Consider the following 23,358-nt stretch of genomic DNA (forward strand, 5'->3'; position numbering starts at 1 on the left):
GATTGGTGCTGCTTGAAATCGATGGAAAATTCGAGGTTTGGCACGTGAGTCCCAATCGGAAGTAGACTGGCATTTCTAAAACACTGTCTTTGAAACTTGGTTTTCGGTAGGGATCCCAACGAGTATCAAAACAAGAAGCGGCCTCACTCTATTCTCAGGTGCGAAAAAAAACTAACTTGCATGTGCAGTAGACACGTACGTCCTAGCACTGCTGCTAGCGCATGCAAGCGGGGCTGGCATGGCTCTGCCTCGCGGCAGTAAATGTCAAACGCAGCGACGGCCAGCGTCCCAGATTGGGGACCTGACAGGACCTGACCACCGCTTCCCGTGCACTCTCCCAAAAAAGAAAGGCAATTTCAAAAGGGTCATTAAAAACAAAGGGCTTAATTTTCAAATCAAAATCATATCAAGGCATAGCAAAACTGACAAAAAAACCTGTTCATTTTTTTTCTTGCCAGCTTGACCCTATTAAAAAAAAAAGATTTTTAGAGCGTGCAGGGCCGTTGGCTAACGTGCGTCAACGTCATGCCTCGCTCCGACTTGACTTAGTGCGTAATGACTGTTCCGAGATAGGGGGGGGGGGTAAGGTGGGCGGAGTTCTGCTTAGGCAACTTTAATCCCATTGCCCGCGGGCAGGCCGCAGGCTCGTGGGGCCAGTGAGAGGTCTCATGTTCCAGCAGCCTTGTGATACCTCCAAGGAAAGTGCCACTGCCTTAATGAGACTGCTGGTGGAGTGGTCAGAACGAGCATCACGCCTCCCTTTGTGCGAACAGAAGGCCCGTCGCTACCCCACGCGAAGATGATCCCTTAAAAAAACAACAAGCGATGGAGTCACTCGGCCGCGGAGAATCGCCGCACAGTGGACCAGAAGACCGGTGGAGGCGGCCGAAACTCCAGACGCGTTTTGAGCTCCAGAGTCGCTACCCGTACAAAAATAAATGCCTCTAGAGTGTCTCGAGCCGAGACACTCTAGAGACGTTCTGGAGACGATGTGGAGACGGTCTGGAGACACTGAGGAGGCAAAATCGGAGACACTGTCGAGACGCTTTGGAGACACCGCCGAGACACTGTGGAGACGTCGGGAGTTTCTCGACACTGTCTCTATTCTGTCTCGAAAAGGAGACACTCTGGAGACGTTCTGGAGACACTTTAGGGAGACGATCTAGAGACAGTGCGGAGACACTGTAGAGACACGCGGCGGGAGCGCCGGCCGCCTCCCCCCTCCTCCCACGAGACGGCGTGGAGACGCGTTGGAGACGTTCTAGAGACACAACTGGCTCCCCTCCAAACAAAAACTGAAGCCGGCGCCGCACTGGGCGGATTCGACCCACAGATTGCCAGCATCACAACACGGTTGACTGACGTCGGAGCGCACTCGGCCAAAGTGACGCACCTTAGAGGAGGTCTGCCGGCGCGCCGACACATGGTTCCGTGCAGCGGCAATACTCTACACTCCACGCGGCGACCGCTGTCACGAGAAGTTCATGCAGTGTTATTCATTAGTAATTACTTTCAGTGCATTTGAATAAAGGAACGTTCAGAAAACGGGGTATTCAAACAGAGAAACGAACATAGTGCTGACAACCAAGATGTTTTAAGTAAAACGACAGCGGTGGCCGCGCAGAGTGTTGCCGCTGGTCCGAACCATGTGTATGCGCGTCGGCAGACCTCCTCTAAGGAGCGTCACTTTGGCCGAGTGCGCTCCGACGTCAGCCATCCGTGTTGTGATGCTGGCAGTCTGTGGGTCGAATCCGCCCAGTGCGGCGCCGGCTTCAGTTTTTGTTTGGAGGGGAGCCAGTTGTGTCTCTAGAACGTCTCCAAAGCGTCTCCACGCCGTCTCGTGGGAGGAGGGGGGAGGCGGCCGGCGCTCCCGCCGCGCGTCTCGACAGTGTCTCCGCACTGTCTCTAGATCGTCTCCCTAAAGTGTCTCCAGAACGTCTCCAGAGTGTCTCCTTTTCGAGACAGAATAGAGACAGTGTCGAGAAACTCCCGACGTCTCCACAGTGTCTCGGCGGTGTCTCCAAAGCGTCTCGACAGTGTCTCCGATTTTGCCTCCTCAGTGTCTCCAGACCGTCTCCACATCGTCTCCAGAACGTCTCTAGAGTGTCTCGGCTCGAGACACTCTAGAGGCATTTATTTTTGTACGGGAGGGCGGGGCGGGGCGGGGCGGGGCGGGGCGCAAGGTGAGAGCGAGCCCCTCGCCTGGCTGGTTCACCCTCCCTGACGAAGGCCCTAACTCTGTATCCCTGCGACGAGGGCGCCGGGGCGTGGCTCTAGGGACGTGGCAGGACTGAGACATGGAATATGTTTGCCTTAAAAGGGCTTGCCCGGGTCGGGCCCTGCCCTGCCCTGCCCGGCCTGCTTGTCCTCCACGCACTCAGCCTCACGGCGCGGCCTTACGGCGCGGCCTTATGGCACCCTGAGAGGCCTGAGACCGCTCTTAGCCAGGTCGCGCAGGCCTCGGTGCTCTGCATGCCATGCCGGCCAGCCATGCCCCGGGCCTTTGCCGTGGCCATCAAGGGCCCCGGATTTATAGCTGCTGGTCCACTGCAGACGAGACGAGACGTCAGGGCGGAACGTCGGCACGGCGCTTCTGCCGCCGAAAAATGGCCGTCTCCTAGTGTGCCAGAAGACCGGTGGAGGCGGACGAAACTCCAGACGCGTTTTGAGCTCCAGAGTCGCTGAGCACGACTCGAAGCGAGCGTGTGACCCCACCAATGGATTCCTCGTCCGGGGGTAATCCATTAGTGGGGTCACACGTTCGGTCCGAGTCCCATTTAGCGACTCTGGAGCTCAAAACGCGTCTGGAGTTTCGGCCGCCTCCACCTTGGAGGGACGGCCTCACTGGCTGGCGCTTCGAGATCCGATTTCCAGCACTGGGTTTCTCGCTCGAGCCCCATTTCGGTTCACCAGTGCTGTCAAAGTGCCTGGAATTGGTGCCGGTTCGTCGCGAGCCTCGCAAAATGTTGATTGTGCGTAGTTCAATATTTGTCCGCGGAGTGCGCGCCGATCACGACGCCATTCTGACGTCTCTCTCTCTCTCTCTCTCTCTCTCTCTCTCTCTCTCTCTCTCTCTCTCTCTCTCTCTCTCTCTCTCTCTCTCTCTCTCTCTCTCTCTCTCTCTCTCTCTCTCTCTCTCTCCCCTCTCCCCGCGGTGCCGTCGGTCCCACTGCGCAAAGTTTCGGCCGAGGAATCAACGGGCGCGTAAATATGCAGCAGCGGGGCAAACAACCGTCCTTGTCCCTCAGCCGGACCCTCCCGCCCCGCCGTGCCGCCGTCTCTCTCGCTCTCTCCCCCTTGTATCCCTTTGTTCCCAAAGTGTAACTGACTGCCTTGTCGTTCTTGTCCACTATCTCCGTCGCTGGCGCCGCTGTCGCGGCTTCGGCTGTTGCTGCGTCCGGGCAGAAGCACCCATTTTTAATGCGGCCTTCCCTGCTGCTGCGTCAGGACTTCCACCGACGTGGCGTAAAAACGTCAGGGAAACTGTCGACGACTGGCGATCCTACAGTGGGCCATAGTGGCAAACCTTGTCTTTTTTCGTTGAACAACGGAGCTTGGTTTTCGGTCGAGCGACTGGTTTTCGGTCGTATGACTGGTTTTCGGTCGTACGTCTGGTTTTCGGTCGTACGGTGGGTTTACGGCCGTACACGGCTGATTTTCGGTCGTACGACGTGTTGGGTCTGTGAAAAGCACAACGACACACACACACACACACACACACACACACACACACACACAAACAAACACACACAGAGAGAGAGAGAGAGAGAGAGAGAGAGAGAGAGAGACGAGTTTGACGTTTTCCAGGCGTCCCGCTGCGCTTCGGTCCGGTACTCCTTGTTTCGGGGCCGGGCTTGCCGGAGCCGGGTCCGCGGGGACTCCACGACGTCCAAATTGGAATTGACCTGCGACCGTGGCGCGCCGTGCCGTGGCGTGGCGTGGCATGCCGTGCCGTACGAACCCGCCGACTAGTTGACCGAGTTGTCGCAGCGTCGTGCCGCGTTTCCCCACTGAATGTTTGATATCGCCACACAGCGAGGCCCAGGAGCTAATTAATTATGAGTAAACAGGTGTGCCTTTGTGTCTGCCGAAGTTGGAAATAATATCCGAGAATAACTTCTGTCTGTGTCTGTGTGTACATGTGTGTGAGTGTGTGCGTGTGTGCGTGTGTGCGTGTGTGTGTGTGGTGTGTGTGTGTGTGTGTGTGTGTGTGTGTGTGTGTAGCGCTTCTTTCGCGGCGTTTGCCGCAATGTCTCTCTCCCTCCCGGTATAATTCTTAGGCGCTCCTGTCGAGTGGCAGCTAATTCACGCCCCTCCCCCCCTTTCCCCTCGCTCGCTGGTTCCGCCCCCTCTGTAAAGGAGCAAGGAGGGCTGAGATATGGAGATGCGGGGTGCATAACAACGGGGTGCTCGTGTTAGGATGGGAAAGGGGGAGGGGGGGGGGCGTCTGCACCCCTGTGCCTTATCTTTGGATTCCCCCCTCTCCTTCCTTCCGCGCCACTGCAAATCCGCACGATGTCGTTAACTATGGAAACAAGATGTGTGTGCTAATGGCGCAATGTCTGCCCCGCAGCCTGGACTTCGACAAGGGAAAGACGATGTGGTCGCGGTACTACCCCGGCACCATGAACCGGCCGCCCGTGTCCGTGTGCAGCGACGAGTGCCCCAAGGGCCACATCCGCAACTACCAGGTAAGCAGCTTGCCGTGCTCCTGCACTGTGAAAATTTGTTGTCATTTTATGACAAAAACGTGGATGATATCATGTTCAAATGATTGACAATCTCGTCACAAATTGGTGACATTTTTATCAAAGCTCCTATGGGAGTGACATCAATGTCATCAATTGTTTTGATGACATCGTTATAAGGAAAATTAGCCTTGAAATTGTCATCAAGTGACGACTCAAATTTTCAGTGTGGCGGCCACTAACATTGTTGATACAAGCTAGTTGCTAGGTATTTTTACTACTACCATTTTTATATATATTTTTTTAACTTGTTTTTCAAACAAATTTTAAGTTTATTTTTATTTTGTTTATTTGAAAAAAATATTTACTGGGAACCAATAATTTTCTCCTTTTCTCCAAAAACGTACAAACTTATCTGTCGTGTGACGAAAACTACATAAAAAGTTTTCGATGCAGTGTCCTCAGATTGACTCCCGACTTTTTTACATGTTTTCTCGGTTCCGGTCTGCGCGAGATGCTGCGCGCGGAGTTTATATGAGACCGGCAACTCGCGGCCCGCGGACGCGAAGATCGTATAAACTGCCGGGCCGGTTTTAGTGGTGTAGTGGCTGGCCGCGTCGCGTCGCGTCGCAGATCGCCAGTTTGCCGACTCAAACGACCGTGTTGTCATCACGGCCTGCTGCGCGGCCGGAACAGAAATCGGCCTCACTCTGAAATTTCTTTTAGAGGGGGAGAGAGAGAGAGAGAGAGAGAGAGAGAGAGAGAGAGAGAGAGAGACGCCCGTGTCGGAGCCTTGCCCGTACGACGCGGCGCGTACAATGTTAGCATCGGAATCTTAACTTGGTAATCCCCGGAGGTCCCCAGTCCCAGACGGAGGCACCGCGCGCTTAGTTCCTGGATTACAAACTAGCGACTCTCCGCTCTTCGAGAGGTTCTCTCTCTCTCTCTCTCTCTCTCTCTCTCTCTCTCTCTCTCTCTCTCTCTCTCTCTCTCTCTCTCTCTCTCTCTCTCTCTCTCTCTCTCTCTCTCTCTCTGCTGCAGGCTGGCCCGGGGGAGGGGCTGCTGTTGACTGCCGGGGTCCGGGGTAGACGCGTGTCTGTGTGTGTTGAGGGTAGGCGGGGCTGCTGGGGGTACCCGGCGCTGCGCTGCACGGTTGCAGGTAGGGAGGCGATCCGGGGACTTAAACTTCCAGACGCGTTTGGCCGGGCCCATGGCCGGGCCCATGGCCGGGCTGGGTCTTGGGCGGGGCCCAGCTCCGGGTGCACGACGTCTCGGGCGGGATTTCGAATCTGCCCTCTCCATTGTCCCTTCACGATGTTCCATCTTCGTCGTACTCGACGTGTCCTCTCCTTACTCACCTTTCGCCCTCCGCGCTGGTAGCGAAGCGCTGGTGGAGTACCTCGCCCCGGCAGCGTCCCTCCGGGCGCCACTGAGGGATAGTGGGGCCCACCAGTCACTTGGCCGGGCAGGCCAGCCATGCCTGGGACTGGCTGGGACGCACGGGGCGGCGGGGCCGAAACAGCCAGCCCGCTAGACAGAGAGGTTTCAGACGTGACTGTCCCGACTCTCCTGCGCACTGGTAGCCCCATATGGGTCCGATGCCCGGGGGGCGGGGCCGGGGGCGGGATGTTTGGGAGAGTCATCAGTCCTTGTCGCGTCCGCGGCGTCTGCAGCCGCCCCGCCCCCCAACCCCCGCCAAGACTGTCCGCGCTCTCCACCTGAAATTTACGCGCGCACCAATTTACCTCGCTTGCGCTACTTACACAGTGGGCCAGGAGACCGGCGCAGGCGGCCAAAACTCTCGACGCGTTTTGAGCTCCAGATGCGCTAAATAGGGCTGGAACCGAACGAGTGACCCCACCAATGGATTGCTCTCCGAACGAGGAAGCCATTGGTGGGGTCACTCGTTCGGTTCCAGTCCCATTTAGCGACTCTGGAGCTCAAAGCGCGTCCGGTGGATTTCGAACGCCTCCACCGGTCTTCTGGCCCACTGTGCGCCACGCCAGCGCTGCGACAGCTCTGCAGGCCCTGAAAAATGAGCCATGCGCCAAGCCGAGTGCCAGACCGTGGAGCAATGATTTCTTAATGCGAAAAAGCTGGGCCTCGAAGAAGGCCTCCAGGAGGGCGTCGAAGTGTGCTCGGGCCACCTTTAAAATTAGTTGCGCCAAGTGCTTTCCCGTCCGAGTTGGGTTTACCGCGCTCCGCTGCGGTGCACCTTCCACTTTCGCCGTGTTCTCCTCCACTGGAAGGAACTCTCGGCCAAGAAACATTTTTTCCTCGTTTCTCTGCGCCATTTTTGCTTCATTTAGACCAGGGGCTAGTTGATAGGAGTGCCGTTTAAAGGTTATCTGGGTCGGACTTTCAACCCAAAAATCAAACTAAACTTTCAAATTTTTAATTTTCAAATAAAATGGATTTAAAAAAAAAAATTGGACTTTTTCAAAAAAATTAGGAATATTTTATTTTTTGTTTGAAATTTTTTTTTGAATTTTTGGATGAATTTAGAAGTGTGACGCAGTGCCGTGCGAAAGTAGACGTCGCTGTGACGGTCCAGTAACGAACGCCTGGCACGAAGATGGATGCCTGCCGAGCGGTGACACTGTGAGGCCGATTGCGAATGGGACTGGATAACAGTTGATTGTTCGTCCGGATAGAGATTAAGTCACGCCTTAAATTTTCCTCTTTCCCTCCCCCTAGCCTTGACCGACCCGCCCCGGTACTCTGCACCTGTGCCATTGTCACCCTGTCACCCCGCCCAGTGTGTGCCCTGCCGCCGAGGTCCAATGGAGTCCCTCCTCGAACCACCAGACATGTCCATTCTTTATCCGGCCCGGTGAAGGCCCCTGAAGGTGCACTACAGTGACAAAGGGGCCTGGATATTAGAGGGCTGCTGTGAGCAGGGGTCGGGAGAAGGGAGAATGGCACGGCTACGGAAACGGAAAAAGATCCTAAGTTAAAAATTTAAAATTAAATGAGTCAATTTTAAAAGAGTCCATTTTTTGACTTGTGCTCTAGACCTGTCAATCACATGGCAGAAAAAAACCTCTACTCGTCTATTTTGTGTGTGTGTCTGTGTCTCTCTCTCTCTCTCTGTGTGTGTGTGTGTGTGTGTGTGTGTGTGTGCGTGCGTGTAAGTAGCAACACCACCTAGGCTTTGTTTTTCCTTCGGGAGGGAGTGGTCTCGGTTTACGCCTGACCCGAAAGAGGTGGACTCGATAATTCCACGCGCGAAATGGCTCACCCACAATTCGCGACCGGGCATAGGGTTGCCGACTATTGGCGACCGGGCTTAGGGTTGCCACTCCGCCGTGTTTTCCCCTCCCTGACTAGTGGCCGCGGCAGTGGCCGTGGCTTTCGGACTCTATAGTCAGGCTCGGCTCGGCTCGGCTCGGCCCGGCCCGTACACAAAGCCAGAGCCGCGCGGTTCCGGAGTGTACAATAGTATTATTATCCCAGATTTCACGCATGCATAACAAGTGCTTATTTGGCAAGAACGCTCGGGGCGGCCAGCGCCCCGACCGCCTTGGCCGCCTTGGCCGCCTTGCGGCGTGCCGGCGTGCCCCGCCCGGAAACAGGTCTTGTCAGCATTCCCAGAAGTCTGGAAGATCACGGGGCAGCCAGCCGCGCGAACAGGATCACCCCACCCCCTTCTCTAGCGCCCCACAGTGGGCCAGAAGGCCGGTGGGGGCGGCCAAAATTCTAGACGCGTTTTCAGCTGCGGAGTCGCTAAACAAGACTCGAACCGAACGTGTGACCCCCACCAATGGACTCCTCGTTCGGAGAGCAAACCATTGGTGGGGTCACACGTTCGGTTCGAGTCCCATTTAACGACTCTGGAGCTCAAAACGCGTCTAGAATTTCGGCCGCCTCCAGCGGTGTTCTGGCAAATCCAGTGTGCCCCACCCCCACCCCTTTCCCTCCCTGCGGCCGCGCCTCGCCCACCTCCAAAGTGTGGTAATTAAAATGGCAGAGGCCGATATTTCGCGAAACGGCGCGCACACCAATTTCCACGGTGGCAGATTTTCTCAGGTCACCGTCAGATGAAAGCCTCTGAGCACTCGTAATCTCTATACTTTGCGACTATTTTTGAAGCCCCAGAGACTATTTTTGAAGTCTCAGAGACTATCTCAGAAGTCTCAAAACCTCTTTATGATTTCCCACCGACAATTTTTGATTCCACACAATTTTTTTTATGGCCCACAGACTTGTTTTTTGATTTTGCACAGAGCATTTTCGATTTCTATCTTTTTTCAGTGCAGTGTTTTCCGCACGAGCGCGGCTCTGGGTGGCGGTTGGGGTTGGGGGTGGGGGGGTGGGGGGTGGGGGGGGGGGGGACTGCGGACAGCGCGGCCACCCTGCCTGGCCCTGCCTGGGCTTGCGGCCGGCATGACTGAATGCGGATCCAGTGCCATTCAAATGCTCGTCCCGGCCGTCAAACCGCCAAATGCACTGCCGACTGCAGCCGGAAGGGGGGGGGGCATTGGGGCGAATGCGTTTCATCCCGCTGCCTGCCTGCCTGCAGCTCGCGTCTACTTTACATCTCGAGTTGCTTCTGATGGGGTCGTTTCTCTCTCTCCCTCTCTCTCTCCCTCTCACTCTCTCTCTCTCCCTCTCTCCCTCTCTCCCTCTCTCTCTCTCTCTCTCCCTCCCTCTCTTTTGTGCCCCTCCGCCTATCCCCACCCCCTCGTTTACATTCCCAATCATCTTTTCCCCGCAGCTGAATGAAAGTCGCGCGTAGAAACAGACACAACGTCGTCGTCGCGCGGCGCCTGTGTCTCTATCTCTCTATCTGCGTCTCTCTCTCTCTCTCTCTCTCTCTCTCTCTCTCTCTCTCTCTCTCTCTCTCTCTCTCTCTCCCTCTCTCTCTCTCGCTCTCTCTCTTTCTCTCACAAACACGCACACAGACGGAGTGAAACGGGAAGTTCGGCAGATGGCTCTGGTTTTTCGATGCATACATATAGATTGTTTCCTCTTCCCTGTCGCGGCCGTCGGCCGTGTCGCGCTTCCCAGCCGCGTCCCGAACGCCACGGCGGAAAAGCGGAAAAGCGGTGTCTCTGCCGCGTCGCCCGCTTTTCTTGGTGTGCTGTCCTTTAAGAAAACACACAAAAAATTTGTTGAAAAAAATCCTTATTGAAAAAAAACTATTTTTTAATTTACAATTTACAATCCAAAGACATTTTAACACAAAATGTATTCAGAGTAACAGAAGTAACATGAACACTATAAAGAAAATTTCAGCGAAAGAGGGCACCCCGGCGAACCGGCCCTCTTCCCCGCTGGCTTGGTGGACCAGTGGTTCCCCCATCTCATCACAGGAGCAACCTCAGAGTTAAACCGCAGTGGCCCCGTCATTGGTCACGTCATCTGTGATGTGGAGGAGTCCTCTCATAGTAGGCCAGGCTGCCACCTTTCCCAGTAGTCGGGTTTCGTTCCCGGCCCCCTTCCCACTCAGGGGCCATGCTACTGGTACTCAGGAGTCTGCGTCACCCTGCCCAGCAGCGGAACCACTGGGCTATGAGAGGCACACAGGACGCCGCCCGATTTTGTATACTTGAACCGCCTTCTTGCGATGCAAGCTTGGTCAAAATATTCTGTGCGGTGCTGGGTATCGAACCCCGGACCCCGCAGTCGGGACCCGACGCCTCTGCGCTCTCGGCCACCACGGCCCATGGGTGACGATGTGCGAAGGGGAGCATTTGAAGCCGCTGGTCCGAACCGTATAGTCAGACAAAAAGAGCGGGATGCTAGTATTCGATCGCTCGATCCGAGTATAGGATTCAGAGATCTCAACACCTTCTGCCACCGTGGCTCGCCGGGTAAGCCGAGTGGCGCAACGGGTCCAAACCGCACCGGGAAAGCCACTCCTAAAATGTAAAGGATTGCAGGGAGTCGAACCTCAGCCCCTGAAGAAGCAGATCAACGCCTCTGCGCGCTCAGCCGCCACTGTTTCAGAAAAGCATGACGTAAGTCCCAATACACCCTAGACCCCCCCCCCCCCCCCCCCCCCCCCCTGGCAGTGGCGGTGGACAGGTTTGATGGCGGTCCTGAAAAAAGTGTGTCGGCCACCTCGCGGCTCAAGGTGCCGTCACGGTGCCGCCGTGCCATGTCCAATTGTGTTCGGCTCAGGGCCGGATCACCAGGGGTACGCGCCGGTACGGCCTCTCCCCGTAGAGGGGGAGGGGGGTGTCCGGGGGCAACGGCCCCGGGGGGCGCCTCGTCGTGCCGCCGAGCGTCGGTCGCAGTCGTGTAAGTGAGACGGAGGGCGACGGGACGTGCGTTGATTTCTTTTGGGGCGGGACCTAACCCCAGGTAAGGTAACCCCAGGGTAGCACAGTGGGCCAGAAGACCGGTGGAGGCGGCCAAAACTCTAGACGCGCTTTGAGCTCCACAGTCGCTAAATGGGGCTCGAACCGAACGTGTGACCCCACCAATGGATTCCTCGTTCGGAGTGCAATCCATTGGTGGGGTCACATGTTCGGTTCGAGTCCCATTCACTGACTCTGGAGGTCAAAACGCGTCTAGAGTTTTGGCCGCCTCCACCGGTCTTCTGGCCCACTGTGGGTAGGCGCTGCTGAGATTTGCTGGCGCGACCCCCGGTCAACGAGGTGGGGTCAAGACCCGGCGGGGGTTCGAGTCCCGCCGGGGGTTAGACGCGACCCAACTGAGAATTTTTGTTTTCTTTTTTTCCCTGCTGCTGCTGGGCGTTTTCTCTTGGTCGGTCTCGGCACCCCGCGTGGCTGCGAAGTAGAAACGTCTGGATGTGGCTACTTTTTCGCCGTCACGCCGTACTTGAGAGGCCGGCGGGCATCACCCGTGGAGAGAGAGAGGGAGAGAGAGAGAGAGAGAGAGAGAGAGGGAGAGAGAGAGAGGGAGAGAGAGAGAGAGAGAGAGAGAGAGAGAGAGAGAGAGAGAGAGAGAGAGAGAGGGAGAGAGAGAGAGGGGGGGGCTGCTCCCCGGGGACGCGTCCCGTCGCGGTCAGGCCGCGTTGTACGCAGCAACATTTGCCCAGGACTATGCACAGCCCCTTTCTGGCAGAGCAATAATTTGCCCCCAGAAACGGCGAGGAAAGAAGCACTGCTATTGTAGCGCCGCCACTGTAGGCCAGGCCACTGTAGGATCTTTACAGTGCCTCGTCGCTCTGTCACGCTCGCACCGCCGCCACGTGAGTGCGAGAGAGACAGGGCACTTTTCGGAATGAGCTGCTGGTCGCCACAGGCCAACCCACCCAGTTCTCTCTTTCTCACTCTCTCTCTCTCTCTCTCTCTCTCTCTCTCTCTCTCTCTCTCTCTCTCTCTCTCTCTCTCTCCTGCCTGGGGCGGCCCGAGGCTGCTGAACTGTCGAACCAGCCCTCTCTCCGCGCACTGGCCTAAAATTGGCGCTGTTTAATAAACTATGTTTGGAGATTTGGCCAGGAGGGTTGGCGGGGGCCGGGCAGATACAAAGAGCTTGTTGCGCGTACATGGTGAGGGAGCGCTGTATCGGAGGTGGTTGCTCACTGGCCCGGGCCGGTGGGCCGCCGGTCAGCGGGGTAATTTAGCGGTCCACGTGGAGCCGTGATGACGTGTTGCTGCACAGTGTACCCCTCTGGTCCGTGATCCCGACGTAGTTTCGAAAGCGGCGTCGGCGTCCCCATCATGGACCCCGACTCAGGACAAAAATACACCCCGCCACTATTTCGGGCAGAAGACCCAAATTAGCCGTAATAGCTGGGCGAAGCGGGGACCGGCGGGGACCGGCGTGGTATCGTCCCCCAAGCCCGGAGTTGCGCCCGAAATAGTTTGTGACTGCGTTGGTTCCAGGACAACTGCTGCTGGAGCTGCGTGCCCTGCCCGCCCAACGCGTACGCCAACAATGACACCTGCCACCCCTGCGCCGTCGGCTGGGCGCCCACGCTGGACCGGGCGGACTGCTACAAGGTGAGAACCCGCTTTAATTTCGCCCGTCTTGTGCGACTACACTTTCAAAAAAAACTCCGGATTTGGTGGCGCCGGTCATAAAAAAATTTCAGTACCTCAAAAGTTTTTGTTTTGAATGTGCTTCCAGATGGTATAGTACAATTTTTTTAAAAAAAATTACAATTTTTTTTTTACAAACAATTTTTTTTTTTAAGAAAAAGGTCGCACTCTTTGAGATTTTCCAATTTTTTACGAGTGCAGTTGCTCTCATTTGAATGACTCTCCCTCCCTGCAGATCAAGCCCACGGTGCTGGGCTGGGACTCGCCGTGGGCCTTCGTGCCGCTGGCCTACACGTGCGTCATGGTGCTGTGGACGGTGATGACGGTGACGGTGTTCGTGCGGTACAACTCGACGCCCGTCATCATGGCGTCGGGGCGCGAGCTCTGCTACGTGCTGCTGCTGGGCTGCACGCTGTGCTTCTGCACCCCCGTGGTGCTGCTGGCGCGCCCCGGCACGGAGACGTGCTTCGTCTCCAGGATCATGCCGGGGCTCGCGCTCTCCATCTGCTACTCCGCCATCCTCACCAAGACCAACCGCATCTCCAGGATCTTCAACCAGGGCGCCAGGAGCATCCGCCGGCCCGCCTGCACCTCGCCCCGGTCGCAGGTCGCCATCTGCTCGGGTAAGCGGCACGCTGGGGCAGAAGACCGGCTCGAGACGCGTTTTGAGCTCCAGCGTCGCTAAATGGGACTCGAACCGAGCGTGTGACCCCACCAATGGATTGCTCTCCGAACGACAGGGGCGCCGGGAGTGGGGTGCAGGGTGGGCAGGCTGCCCCCGCTGGAATTTGGCAGGGGGGGCATCGCCTCCCCTGGACTTTGGTGGGAAGCTGCGAAAATCGAGCCTAGGGTCAAGCAATTATAGGACACGGGGTAAAAATGGGACAGCATATTCCAAGGGGTACCCGACTCAAGATAATCATTGCGCGTCTAGTTGGTAACCAGTGAAATAATCAACATCATCCAATGAAATGACAATCATACTTGCGGGGATTCAATCACTTTTGACAATTTTTGCGAGACCACTGCTCCAACTATCAGCGGTCAAAGCCTTCCCGAGGCAGGGCCTGAAAGAGTAGGGTCTTTAGGATAGTAAGGCGTCGAGGGAGGCCTTTGACCGCAACTAAATTGGATGCAGTGACCGCTCAAAGTCAGCAAAAACGATGATTTTTTGAAATTCTTTCACTTTTTGACCATTTTTGCGAGACCACTGCTCCCAAACTATCAGCGGTCAAAGCCTTCCCGAGGCGGGGCCTGAAAGAGTAGGGTCTTAAGAATAGTAAGGCGTCGAGGGAGGCCTTTGACCGCAACTAAATTGGATGCAGTGACAGTTCAAAGTCAGCAAAAACGGTGATTTTCTGAAATTCATTCACTTTTTGACCATTTTTGCGAGACCACTGCTCCCAAACTATCAGCGGTCAAAGCCTTCCCGAGGTGGGGCCTGAAAGAGTAGGGTCTTAAGAATAGTAAGGCGTCGAGGGAGGCCTTTGACCGCAACTAAATTGGATGCAGTGACAGTTCAAAGTCAGCAAAAACGATGATTTTCTGAAATTCATTCACTTTTTGACCATTTTTGCGAGACCACTGCTCCTAAACTATCAGCGGTCAAAGCCTTCCCGAGGCGGTGCATGAAAGAGTAGGGTCTTTTTAAGCACCTTTTTTGGTGGGGGAGGGGGGTAATTAACGTAGGATTTAAAATTGTTTGCCCCCCCCTGAGGAAATACACTTCCGGCGCCCCTGCCGAACGAGGAATCCATTGGTGGGGTCACACGTTCGATTCGAGTCCCACTCAACGACTTTGGAGCTCAAAACGCGTCTAGAGTTTTGGCCGCCTCCACCAGTCCTCTGGCCGACTGTGGGGCAGGTTTCAGGTTTTAAAATTGATTTCAAGCACCGGTATAGCGTTGATCTGAGAAAAAAAACTACTTTTCCATAGTGTAATAGTAATGTTGCTTTTGTTTCGGGTAGCCCTGGTGATGATCCAGGTGGTGGTGTCCGCCGTGTGGGTCTACTACGAGCCGCCCTCCACGCACGAGCTGCACACGGCCCTGCACACCGTCATGCTGACGTGCGCCGAGTCCACCGAGTCGCTCATGACGTCACTGCTCTTCAACTTCATGCTCATCGCCATGTGCACGCTGTACGCCTTCAAGACGCGCAAGATCCCGGAGAACTTCAACGAAGCCAAGTACATCAGCTTCACCATGTACAGCACGTGCATCGTGTGGCTGGCCTTCATACCCATCTACTTCGGCACCACGGACCACAAGGTGAGCGACTAGGGAGGATTGCCGACCTCAGCTTGCCTGGGCTTTGCTCTAAAGGCCTTGCCTAGCAGGCAGGGTGGCTGCCGGCACTGCAAAGCTCGGTCTGCCTCCACGCCCACACGCTCAGCCTAACTTGCAGCGGCTTACAATGCGCTCAAAGTCGGAACGGACTAACTTGGGGCATCGTTGCATCGCTTGCAGTGCAGTGCCCGGCCAGGCAGCCCGGCAGCGCGGCCGCAAGGTAGCAACAACCGGTACTAAACTCGATCCCCTCTAACTTTGTCCCGTCCTGCGCGGCGCGCTGGTGGTTAAGGCACGGAAATTTGATCGTGCTGCTCGGCGTCTCACAGTGGGCCAGAAGACCGGTGGAGACGGACAAAATTCCAGACACGTTTTGAGCTCCAGAGTCGGTAAACAGGACTCGAACCGAACGTGTGACCCCACCAATGGATCCCTCGTTCGGAGTGTAGTCCATTGGTGGGGTCACACGTTCGGTTCGAGTCCCATTTGGCGACTCTGGAGCTCAAAACGCGTCTAGAGTTTAGGCCGCCCCCACCGGTCTAGGCCCACTGTGCGTCGCCTTCCGCGGCCACTCTGCCCAACGTGAGGAAATGTCGACTGTTCGCCGCGCCAAACGCTCCAGACACGTTTCGTGAGAGAGGCCCTTTCCGCATGCGCCCAAGCGTAACGTTGGTGTTCGTGTCATCAACTGCAGAAGATGGCGTTAACTTGACCTATTGAGGCGTGGCGGGGCGTGGCGGGGCGTGGCGGGGCGTGGCGGGGCGTGGTGGAGCGTGGGTGCCACCGGAGCTGCCCCTTTGACACGCCGCCCCGCCCCGCCCCGCCCCGCCACACCACACCACACGAGCTGTGTCCCGGCCATTCCTCAAAGCAGACTCGCAAAGAAAACTTTGCTTGTTTTCCGCGCCGTGTGCCCTCGCCTGGCCCAGGCCCGGCCCGGGCCTCCCGCCCTTCGGTTTCGAACGCACCTTTGAAGCCGAAACTTGAAAACCCAGAGACGCCTCTGTTTGGCGAGCCTCCCTCACCTTAGCCGGTCCACCCTCGTGTATGCAAATAGGCTGAAAGACTTGGCTGTGCCGTGGCAGTGGCGTGGCAAGCGCCGGTGGCTCTGCCAAGAGGCCCCCCCCGAGCTTTTAGCCAAAGTTCGGCGGCTCTCTTGGGCCACCAGAGCCAGAGCCAGGCCAGGGCAGCCAGGGCTAGCCGCTCATTGGGTCGCCGCGGGACGGTCGCCGGACGGCCGACAGCCACAAGGGCCCCACTGGGCCCCAGGCAGGGCCCCCGGACCCCAGGGGCCCCAGGGACCGACTGCATGGGGCACTTCTTGGCAGTGACGTCACAGTAGGTCACGTTGTTCGGACGCCTAACTGGGTCGCCCTCTCCAACTCCAATTTTGGCATCACTCAAGTGGTCTCCGGTTGCCTGGATGGCTGCACGGTGGGCTGGAAGACCGGTGGAGGTGGCCAAAAGTCGAGACGCGTTTTGAGCTCCAGAGTCGCTAAACAGGACTGGAACCGAACGTGTGACCCCATCAATGAATTCCTCGTTCGGAGAGCAATCCAGAGGTGGGGTTACCTTTCGTTTCGAGTCCCATTTTGCGACTCTGGAGCTCAAAACGCGTCGAGAGTTTCGGCCGCATCCACCGGTCTTCTGGCCCACTGTGGGCTCGGCGTCGACGTCAGTGACCAGAGGTCCGCAGACCCCTACTCGTTGTCATCCAGGCCTTCCTGAAGGCCGTCAGGGCGAGGGTCCGGATTCGAGTGGCCACCGTCCGTCGCACTGTTGTAGTGACGCCTGCCTGCATGGACCCTCCAGCCCCGACACTGCTTGCTATGCGCGTCTGCGAAGCACTGCGGTCCACGCCCCTTCACTCTCGCACAACGCCGACTACACTGTGGAGAACATTATAGTATTGACCTCTGGGAACGCAAGAGCACTTAATGTCACTATTTGAAAACGCATTAATGCACAACTTTTTAAACGCTTCAAACCGTTTAAAATGACGAGATTATACACTTTGACTCCCTGTGGGGCCTCCTCGCCACCTGCTGCTTCTTTATCTTTCCGCCCGGCTCCATTTTCTCAGCCCCGCTGGTTTACTTAATTATGGATTCACTCGTTAATTTGTTTATTTTTACTTTTCATCATCCGCTTGCCGTTTTTTCCTGTTGTGTCGCGCCTTCAAGTGTTGCGTTTTCGCTTTGGCCGTTTTCGGCCGCATAGCATTTGAAAGTGTAAGTTCTTTGTTTTGTTTTTTTATTTTTTTCTCATTTTTTTTCTGTTTTTTGTTGTTCTTGTTGTTTTTTTTTCTTTTTTGTTTTTTGTTGTTTTTGCTGGTATGTTTTTTCTGGTTTTTGTTTTTGCTGGTTTTTGTTTTTGCTGGTTTTTGTTTGCTGGTTTTTGTTTTTGCTGGTTTTTGTTTTTGCTGTTTTTTGTTGCTGTTTTTTTTTTCTTTTTTGTTTTTAATTCTGCTTGGCTTCATTATTTGTCGCCCTCCCTTTCTGGGTCGTCAGCGGGTCGTCGGGGATTCCGTTTGACGTCGTCGGCGTTTTGCAGGTGCGGACCTGTGCCATGAGCATGTGCGTGGAGATCAGCGCCACCGTGGTGCTGGGCTGCCTCTTCGTGCCCAAGGTGTACCTCGTCATCTTCCAGCCCTACAAGAACGTCCGCCAGAACCACATCCAGGTAAGCACAGTGTATAAGACCCGTGGAGACGGCCAAAAGTCTAATCGCGTTTTGAGCGCCAGAGTCGCTAGATGGGATTCGAACGAAGAAAAATATAAAATATAATTTTATTTGTACGTGTAATTAACCGGGGCTGAAATTTAAGCAGTCTTTTTTTGGCCTATTTCGAATGAAACGTGACGCAATATTCGGGCCACAATGGTCGCAGACGAGTCCCGGTCCGTTCCTTTGCTGAGTAAAACGGTGCCGGTCTGTGCACGGCTGGCCGGGCAAATCCCTGCAAGCGGCCTGCTCCTGCATTGCAAAGAGGGAACACGACGGGACCGCCCCGCCCCGCCCTTGGGGGCCCGTCCGTGTTGTGAAGCCCGGCTGCCTAAGGCGTGGTAAGGCTGCCATAAGTCAAGGTGTGCGGCTCGCGGCGCGTCGCGGCGTGTGGCCAAGGGAAAGGCGACGGCGCACAGTGGGCCAGAAGACCGGTGAAGGCGGCCAAAACTTAGGACGCGTTTTGGGCTCCAGAGTCGCCAAATGGGAGTCGAACTGAACGTGTGACCCCACCAATGGATTGCTCTCCGAACGAGGAATCCATTGGTGGGGTCACACGTTCGGTCCGAGTCCCATTTAGCGACGCTGGAGCTCAAAAACGCGTCTAGAGTTTTGGCCGCCTCCGCCGGTCTTCTGGCCCACTGTGCGGCGCAAACTCGATGGAAAGTCCCCCTCCCTCCGCCGCCACCAACGCACGTCGCGCGTCGAACTACAGTGGTGTCATGTTCGCGGACGAAGCAGGAAAAGGGAAGGAACTCGCGGGAAATGTTAACAAGTTGGAGCGGGTAGGTTTCACCTGCTCGTGTCGGAGGGCGCGAGCACGATCCACTTGGGATTGTAAGACGGCGCTTGTAGAGCGCTGGGGGTTTACAAATAAGGCTGGATTAGATGGGATTAAGCGGAAGGAAGTTACGTTGCGTGCGGAGTGCGATTTTCCCTCGGGAGGAGAGTCTCTTCAGCGCGGCGGTCGGTCCGGCGAGGCTGGCGCTACCCCCCGCGTCGGGCGCGCGCCGCGGCGCTACCCCTCGCGCAGTGGGCCAGACCGGTGGAGGCGGCCGAAACTCGAGACGCGTTTTGAGCTCCAGAGTTGCTGTGCAGGACTCGAACCGAACGAGTGACCCCACCAATGGATTCCTCGTTCGGAGAGCAATCCATTGGTGGGGTCACACGTTCGGTTCGAGCCACATTTAGCGATTCTGGAGCTCAAAACGCGTCCGGGGCTTTGACCGCCTCCATGCACCTTTGTTGCAGTCCGGGCGCGGCATGAAGTTCGCCGGCGGGGCCAGCCGCAGCGAGCGCGCGCAGACGACGGGGCTGCAGTCCTCGCAGCTGCAGCAGTCGCAGATCTCGTCCGCCACGCCCAGCGGCCCGGCCACGGCCTCGGCCACGCCCTCCACGCCGGCCGACGGCCCGGCCTCGGCCCGGCAGCAGCTGCAGGTGCCCCAGCTGCAGCAGCAGCCGCAGACGCCGCCGCCCAAGTCGCCGCCGAGGGACGCCCTGGTGCTCAAGGCCGCCGACCTCGTCCAGGTCGTGCCGCAGGTGGCTCCGCAGCCCGCCCCCCAGCCCGCGCCCCAGGCCGCCCCCCAGCCCGCGGCCCTGCCCAAGAAGACGCCGCCGCCGGTGCTGCCGCGGCAGAAGACCATCGACAAAGAGCGCGCGCCGCTGCCGCCGCAAGACCTGGAGCTGCCCGAGATCCCCCAGTTCAACCACCACTCGCCGGTGGCGGCCACCGAGTCGCTGGCGTCCCTGGAGGGCAGCGACAGGGAGCTGCCCTGCTGCAGGGCCACCATGGACCTGTTCCCGGGCGGCATGGAGCCCGACGAGGAGTCCAGCAACCTCTAGCAAGCCGTTCTTAGTTTTCCTTAAGGCTGCTAGGCAGCTGACTTGTACTTTTAATCGAGTGGACTGGAACGTGCCGGTGTTGCATGCGGGCCTTTTGTACAAAAGTCTCAAATTCGATTCACCAATTTCGTTCTTGTAGTGATGGAAGGCCGGCAATGATTCACCGGCGCGTTCGCACACCCCGGTGAGTGGCACGCTCCAGTGTCGCCCCAGGCCGGCTGAGACCGCCGCGGCGCGCCGCCCAGCAATATAGGACAGACAGGCTGGGGTGCTGTGTCCCCGCACCCGGCCTGTTTTTAGCATAGAGCAGTCTTGGCATCAACCATGCACCGTAAGCGATTTGCACTTCGTCAATAGCACCATGTATTTGTAAATGTTGCATCTTTTCTTTTTCTTTAAATCGTTGGTACATTCAGATTAGCGCATTTGTTTTCGTAGGCGTGTCAATTTACCTAATCCCTCTTCCTCTAGTCAAATGCTTTTTTCCCTCTCGTGCAAGGGTATTTTTGTTGGTTGATTTTTATTTTTTTGTCTGCGAGTCCCTCCTTTTATCGCTCGCTTTCTCGTTTATAGTCGTGTACAAAGGCATAGGTTATTTGAATGTCGCTGAAAAGTGCCCTTGCTTGTTGTGAATACAGGTTAGCCGAGGTTTGCCTTGATCGCGTTGTTGTAATCATGGTTAGGTTCGTGTTTAATCCATGAAAATGTAAATAGATTTTAAATAAATGGTCGAATTATGTTTGATTCTAAACAAAAAACTAATTGTGATATACGTTATTTGGACGGATGCTTCTTAAGTCAAAGCTTCTAGCCCGCTCTCTTGTTCACGGTAGGGGCGCCTCGCTACGCTCTGACGACGATGGCCCAGATCGGAACTGTTCCTAAGTTGAGACTCTTTCGTCCTATCTTAAAATAACGCTTCCCTAATCATAACTGTTGTTATTTGTTATAGTATTTACGTTTGATGTTTGTTATTTTCTTGTTTTTTCTTTTTTTAAGGGTCGGAAGTAATGGAGTCACGATTTTCAAGCAAAACTACAGCGTGTCATTTAGTTGAACTTTTTCTGTGAATTATTGATTGCTAATCTAATCCTTCTCACCATTTTTTACTACATTCTCTTGCCCCTGAGTGGCTTCAGAACTTCCATTTCCTGTTAAAAATTTTCTTGATGTTTAGAAAGCTCAACTTACTAGCATGTATTTTTATAAACTTGTGATTTTATCATGTTGCAAGACGACTGTGTTTTAGATATTAAGGTGCTATTGTTGTGTAATTGTAACTATATTAACTTAACTTACTACTGTTAATTAGTGGATGTACTGAACTGCGCTCAGGAGAAAATGTATCAAGTGTCCTAAATAAAGTTTGTGGAGACTTTGGTAGGCTGCTCGACACTTTGTTATAGCTTTATAGATTAGTTCACTGATGTAAAAGAGGTGAAAGTGCAACGTTTAGAACAACACTAAAGAAAATGCTCAGATTAATTTTTCTGAAGGTAACATTGGTGCGATTCCACCAATGGACATAGCTCTCGGTCCATAGCCCTGGTCCTAGTTCAAACCGATTTCTGTGTAGACTCGATAGATTTTGCAAAAAAAAAAGCAATACTGAATGATCCACATTTGTAACGAAAGACTTTACTGCCATGTTTGTGACATTCCACTCCGTGGTTGAGCCCCGTGAACTTGCGTGTTGGCGAAGGTCGTGAGAGTCCCGGTATTACGCAACACGGCACGCTGTGTTGCGCCAATTCGTTTCGACGACTGCGTAATGATATTCTAAACCCATAAGACTGAACCACGGACTCCCACTTCCCGACATGGTCACGAGGCAGGTTCTCATTTTAAGAAGCAGTCGGTCAGACCCCCTCAAGTTACTCGAGTTTAAGAGGCCTTCCACTTGGAATCTATGAGCTGCGGAGCCCAACTCACAGATTTCCCAGTGCTACCTTTGATGAGGGTGTTTGGATTTTTGGCGGGGATCCCCGAGGGGTACGTTCTTCGTGCACGTCCGTGCCTCGAGGGGCTCGACGCCGTGGTCAATGTTGGTCGCATTCTCTCCGGTCCCTCCTTACTGTAAGCCGCCCTCTTCCCTCGACGGTGCGATCATCGTGTAGAAGTAAGGTTGTTGAATTCGGTCGGTAAGCTAGTCCTAGTCAAAATATCACCACTTGTTTGCGCATGGCAAACCAAAGTTATTGCAAACTCATTTATTGTGTTTGTCCTGTTTTAGAAAGCGTGCCAGTCGCGCACGTGACGTGTTTGTATTCTTTTTTTGTTTTCATAATTGCATGCAGTGCATCTGAATGAGTGCTAGAAAAGTGCATTATAATACTATGTAAATGTTGAGAAATAAAACTATGAACCCATCTACGGTCGGCTGTTCTTCTCTTAAAAGTCTCCAGTTCTAGTAAGCAAGCCCTTGGGGCTGTCTGCCAACTCTCCCACAAAACAAATTATTTAAGAAAATAAAACTGGTGTCAAAACTAAAAAGTTGATGATGTCTGTTTGCAGAGTGGTGGGAACTGTGCGAGTAAGCGAGAGGATGGGGTTTTAGCCGCAGGATATCACACAGGATGCGTCCACTTTACAGCAGATTGCGGCACGGATAGGGCGCGAACAGCAACGCTTTGGCGCGAGCGAGCCCCGCCGCGGCCGGCACACAGTGAGCCAGAAGACCGGTGGAGGCGGCCCAAATCCCGGACACGTTTTGAGCTGCAGAGTCGCTAAACGGGACTCGAACCGAACGTGTGACCCCACCAATGGATTGCTCTCCGAACGAGGAATCCATTGGTGGGGTCACACGCTCGGTTCGAGTCCCATTTAGCGACTCTGGAGCTCAAAACCCGTCCAGAATTTGGGCCGCCGGCGCCAGTCTTCTGGCCCACTGTGCGGCGCAGCCCAAGCCCTCGTCTGTCTCTCTCGCACCCGCACGCGCGTGCGCAATGCGTGCGAGAGAGACGGGGCGACGCTGTTTGGAACCAGCCCTGGCCCGCATGCAAGCCAACAATTAGGCCGGGCTGGCGCGGAATGCAGCATTTCGGGGGTCCGTCCAGCCTCGCTGGAGTTGGCACCGGGCAAACACGCTTCTCGGGGAAAATTTCGAGCTTTTCTGGGAAAATATTCTGCGGAAACTTAAGGAGGAGGAAAAGTTGTCGGTTTGTCGTCTCAAGGCGTGGAAGGGGTCGGAAGGTTGTTGGAAGTTTGTCACCAGGCTCTTGATAGTCTGCACAGTGAAGTGCCACGTTTCCCACGCCGTTGGCGATCCAATTGGAACTAATGACTGCCCAGCTCCCTCACTGAGTCGCGGAACGCCTCTCGCTACAGTGTATCTGACGAGGGCCCCCTGCGGACATACGGCGTTCTGCCCGCTGGCCTCCAACGAGTGGGCTCACTGTAAAACCAAACGTGGACAACTCCACATTTGAAATGCAGAGGTGTGAAATGTTCAGTCTCCACACTTGGAAGTGCAGAGTTTGCAGCCTCCACACTTCAAACGCAGAGTTGTCCACGTTTGCACCATGCTAAGAGATAGGGGCTTTGTGAGCTACTCCACACTTGAAGTGTGGAGTCTTCATACTCTGCACTTCCAAGTGTGGAGACTTACTCAACACCATGAAGTGTGGACTTGTCCACGTTTGGTTTAACAGTGCTCGCACAGTGGGCCAGAAGGCCGGCGGAGGCGGACAATCCCGCACGCGTTTTGACCTCCAGAGTCGCTAAATGGGACTCGAACCGAACGTGTGACCCCACCAATGGATTCCTCGTTCGGAGAGCAATCCATTGGTGGGGTCACACGCTCGGTTCGAGTCCTGTTTAGCGACTCTGGAGCTCAAGACGTGTCTACAGTTTCGGCCGCCT

The 23,358-nt window shown here is 55.3% G+C and overlaps 1 protein-coding gene across 1 annotated transcript in view; it reads left to right on the top strand.

Moving 5' to 3' along the window:
* LOC117644767 (metabotropic glutamate receptor 2-like) overlaps positions 1 to 21,870 on the top strand; it is a 112,894-nt gene extending 91,024 nt beyond the window's left edge. Inside the window, exons 10-16 of the mRNA XM_034384383.1 lie at positions 4,574 to 4,691; positions 12,488 to 12,604; positions 12,879 to 13,266; positions 14,612 to 14,913; positions 17,485 to 17,613; positions 18,907 to 19,182; positions 19,231 to 21,870. Coding sequence (XP_034240274.1) covers positions 4,574 to 4,691; positions 12,488 to 12,604; positions 12,879 to 13,266; positions 14,612 to 14,913; positions 17,485 to 17,613; positions 18,907 to 19,182; positions 19,231 to 19,497 — 1,597 coding nt within the window. The 3' untranslated portion in view covers positions 19,498 to 21,870. The remainder of the gene's footprint in view (positions 1 to 4,573; positions 4,692 to 12,487; positions 12,605 to 12,878; positions 13,267 to 14,611; positions 14,914 to 17,484; positions 17,614 to 18,906; positions 19,183 to 19,230) is intronic.
* The last annotated feature ends 1,488 nt before the right edge of the window (positions 21,871 to 23,358 follow it).

This window comes from Thrips palmi, unplaced genomic scaffold, assembly GCF_012932325.1.
Source record: "Thrips palmi isolate BJ-2018 unplaced genomic scaffold, TpBJ-2018v1 HiC_scaffold_18, whole genome shotgun sequence".
Lineage (NCBI taxonomy): Eukaryota > Metazoa > Arthropoda > Insecta > Thysanoptera > Thripidae > Thrips > Thrips palmi.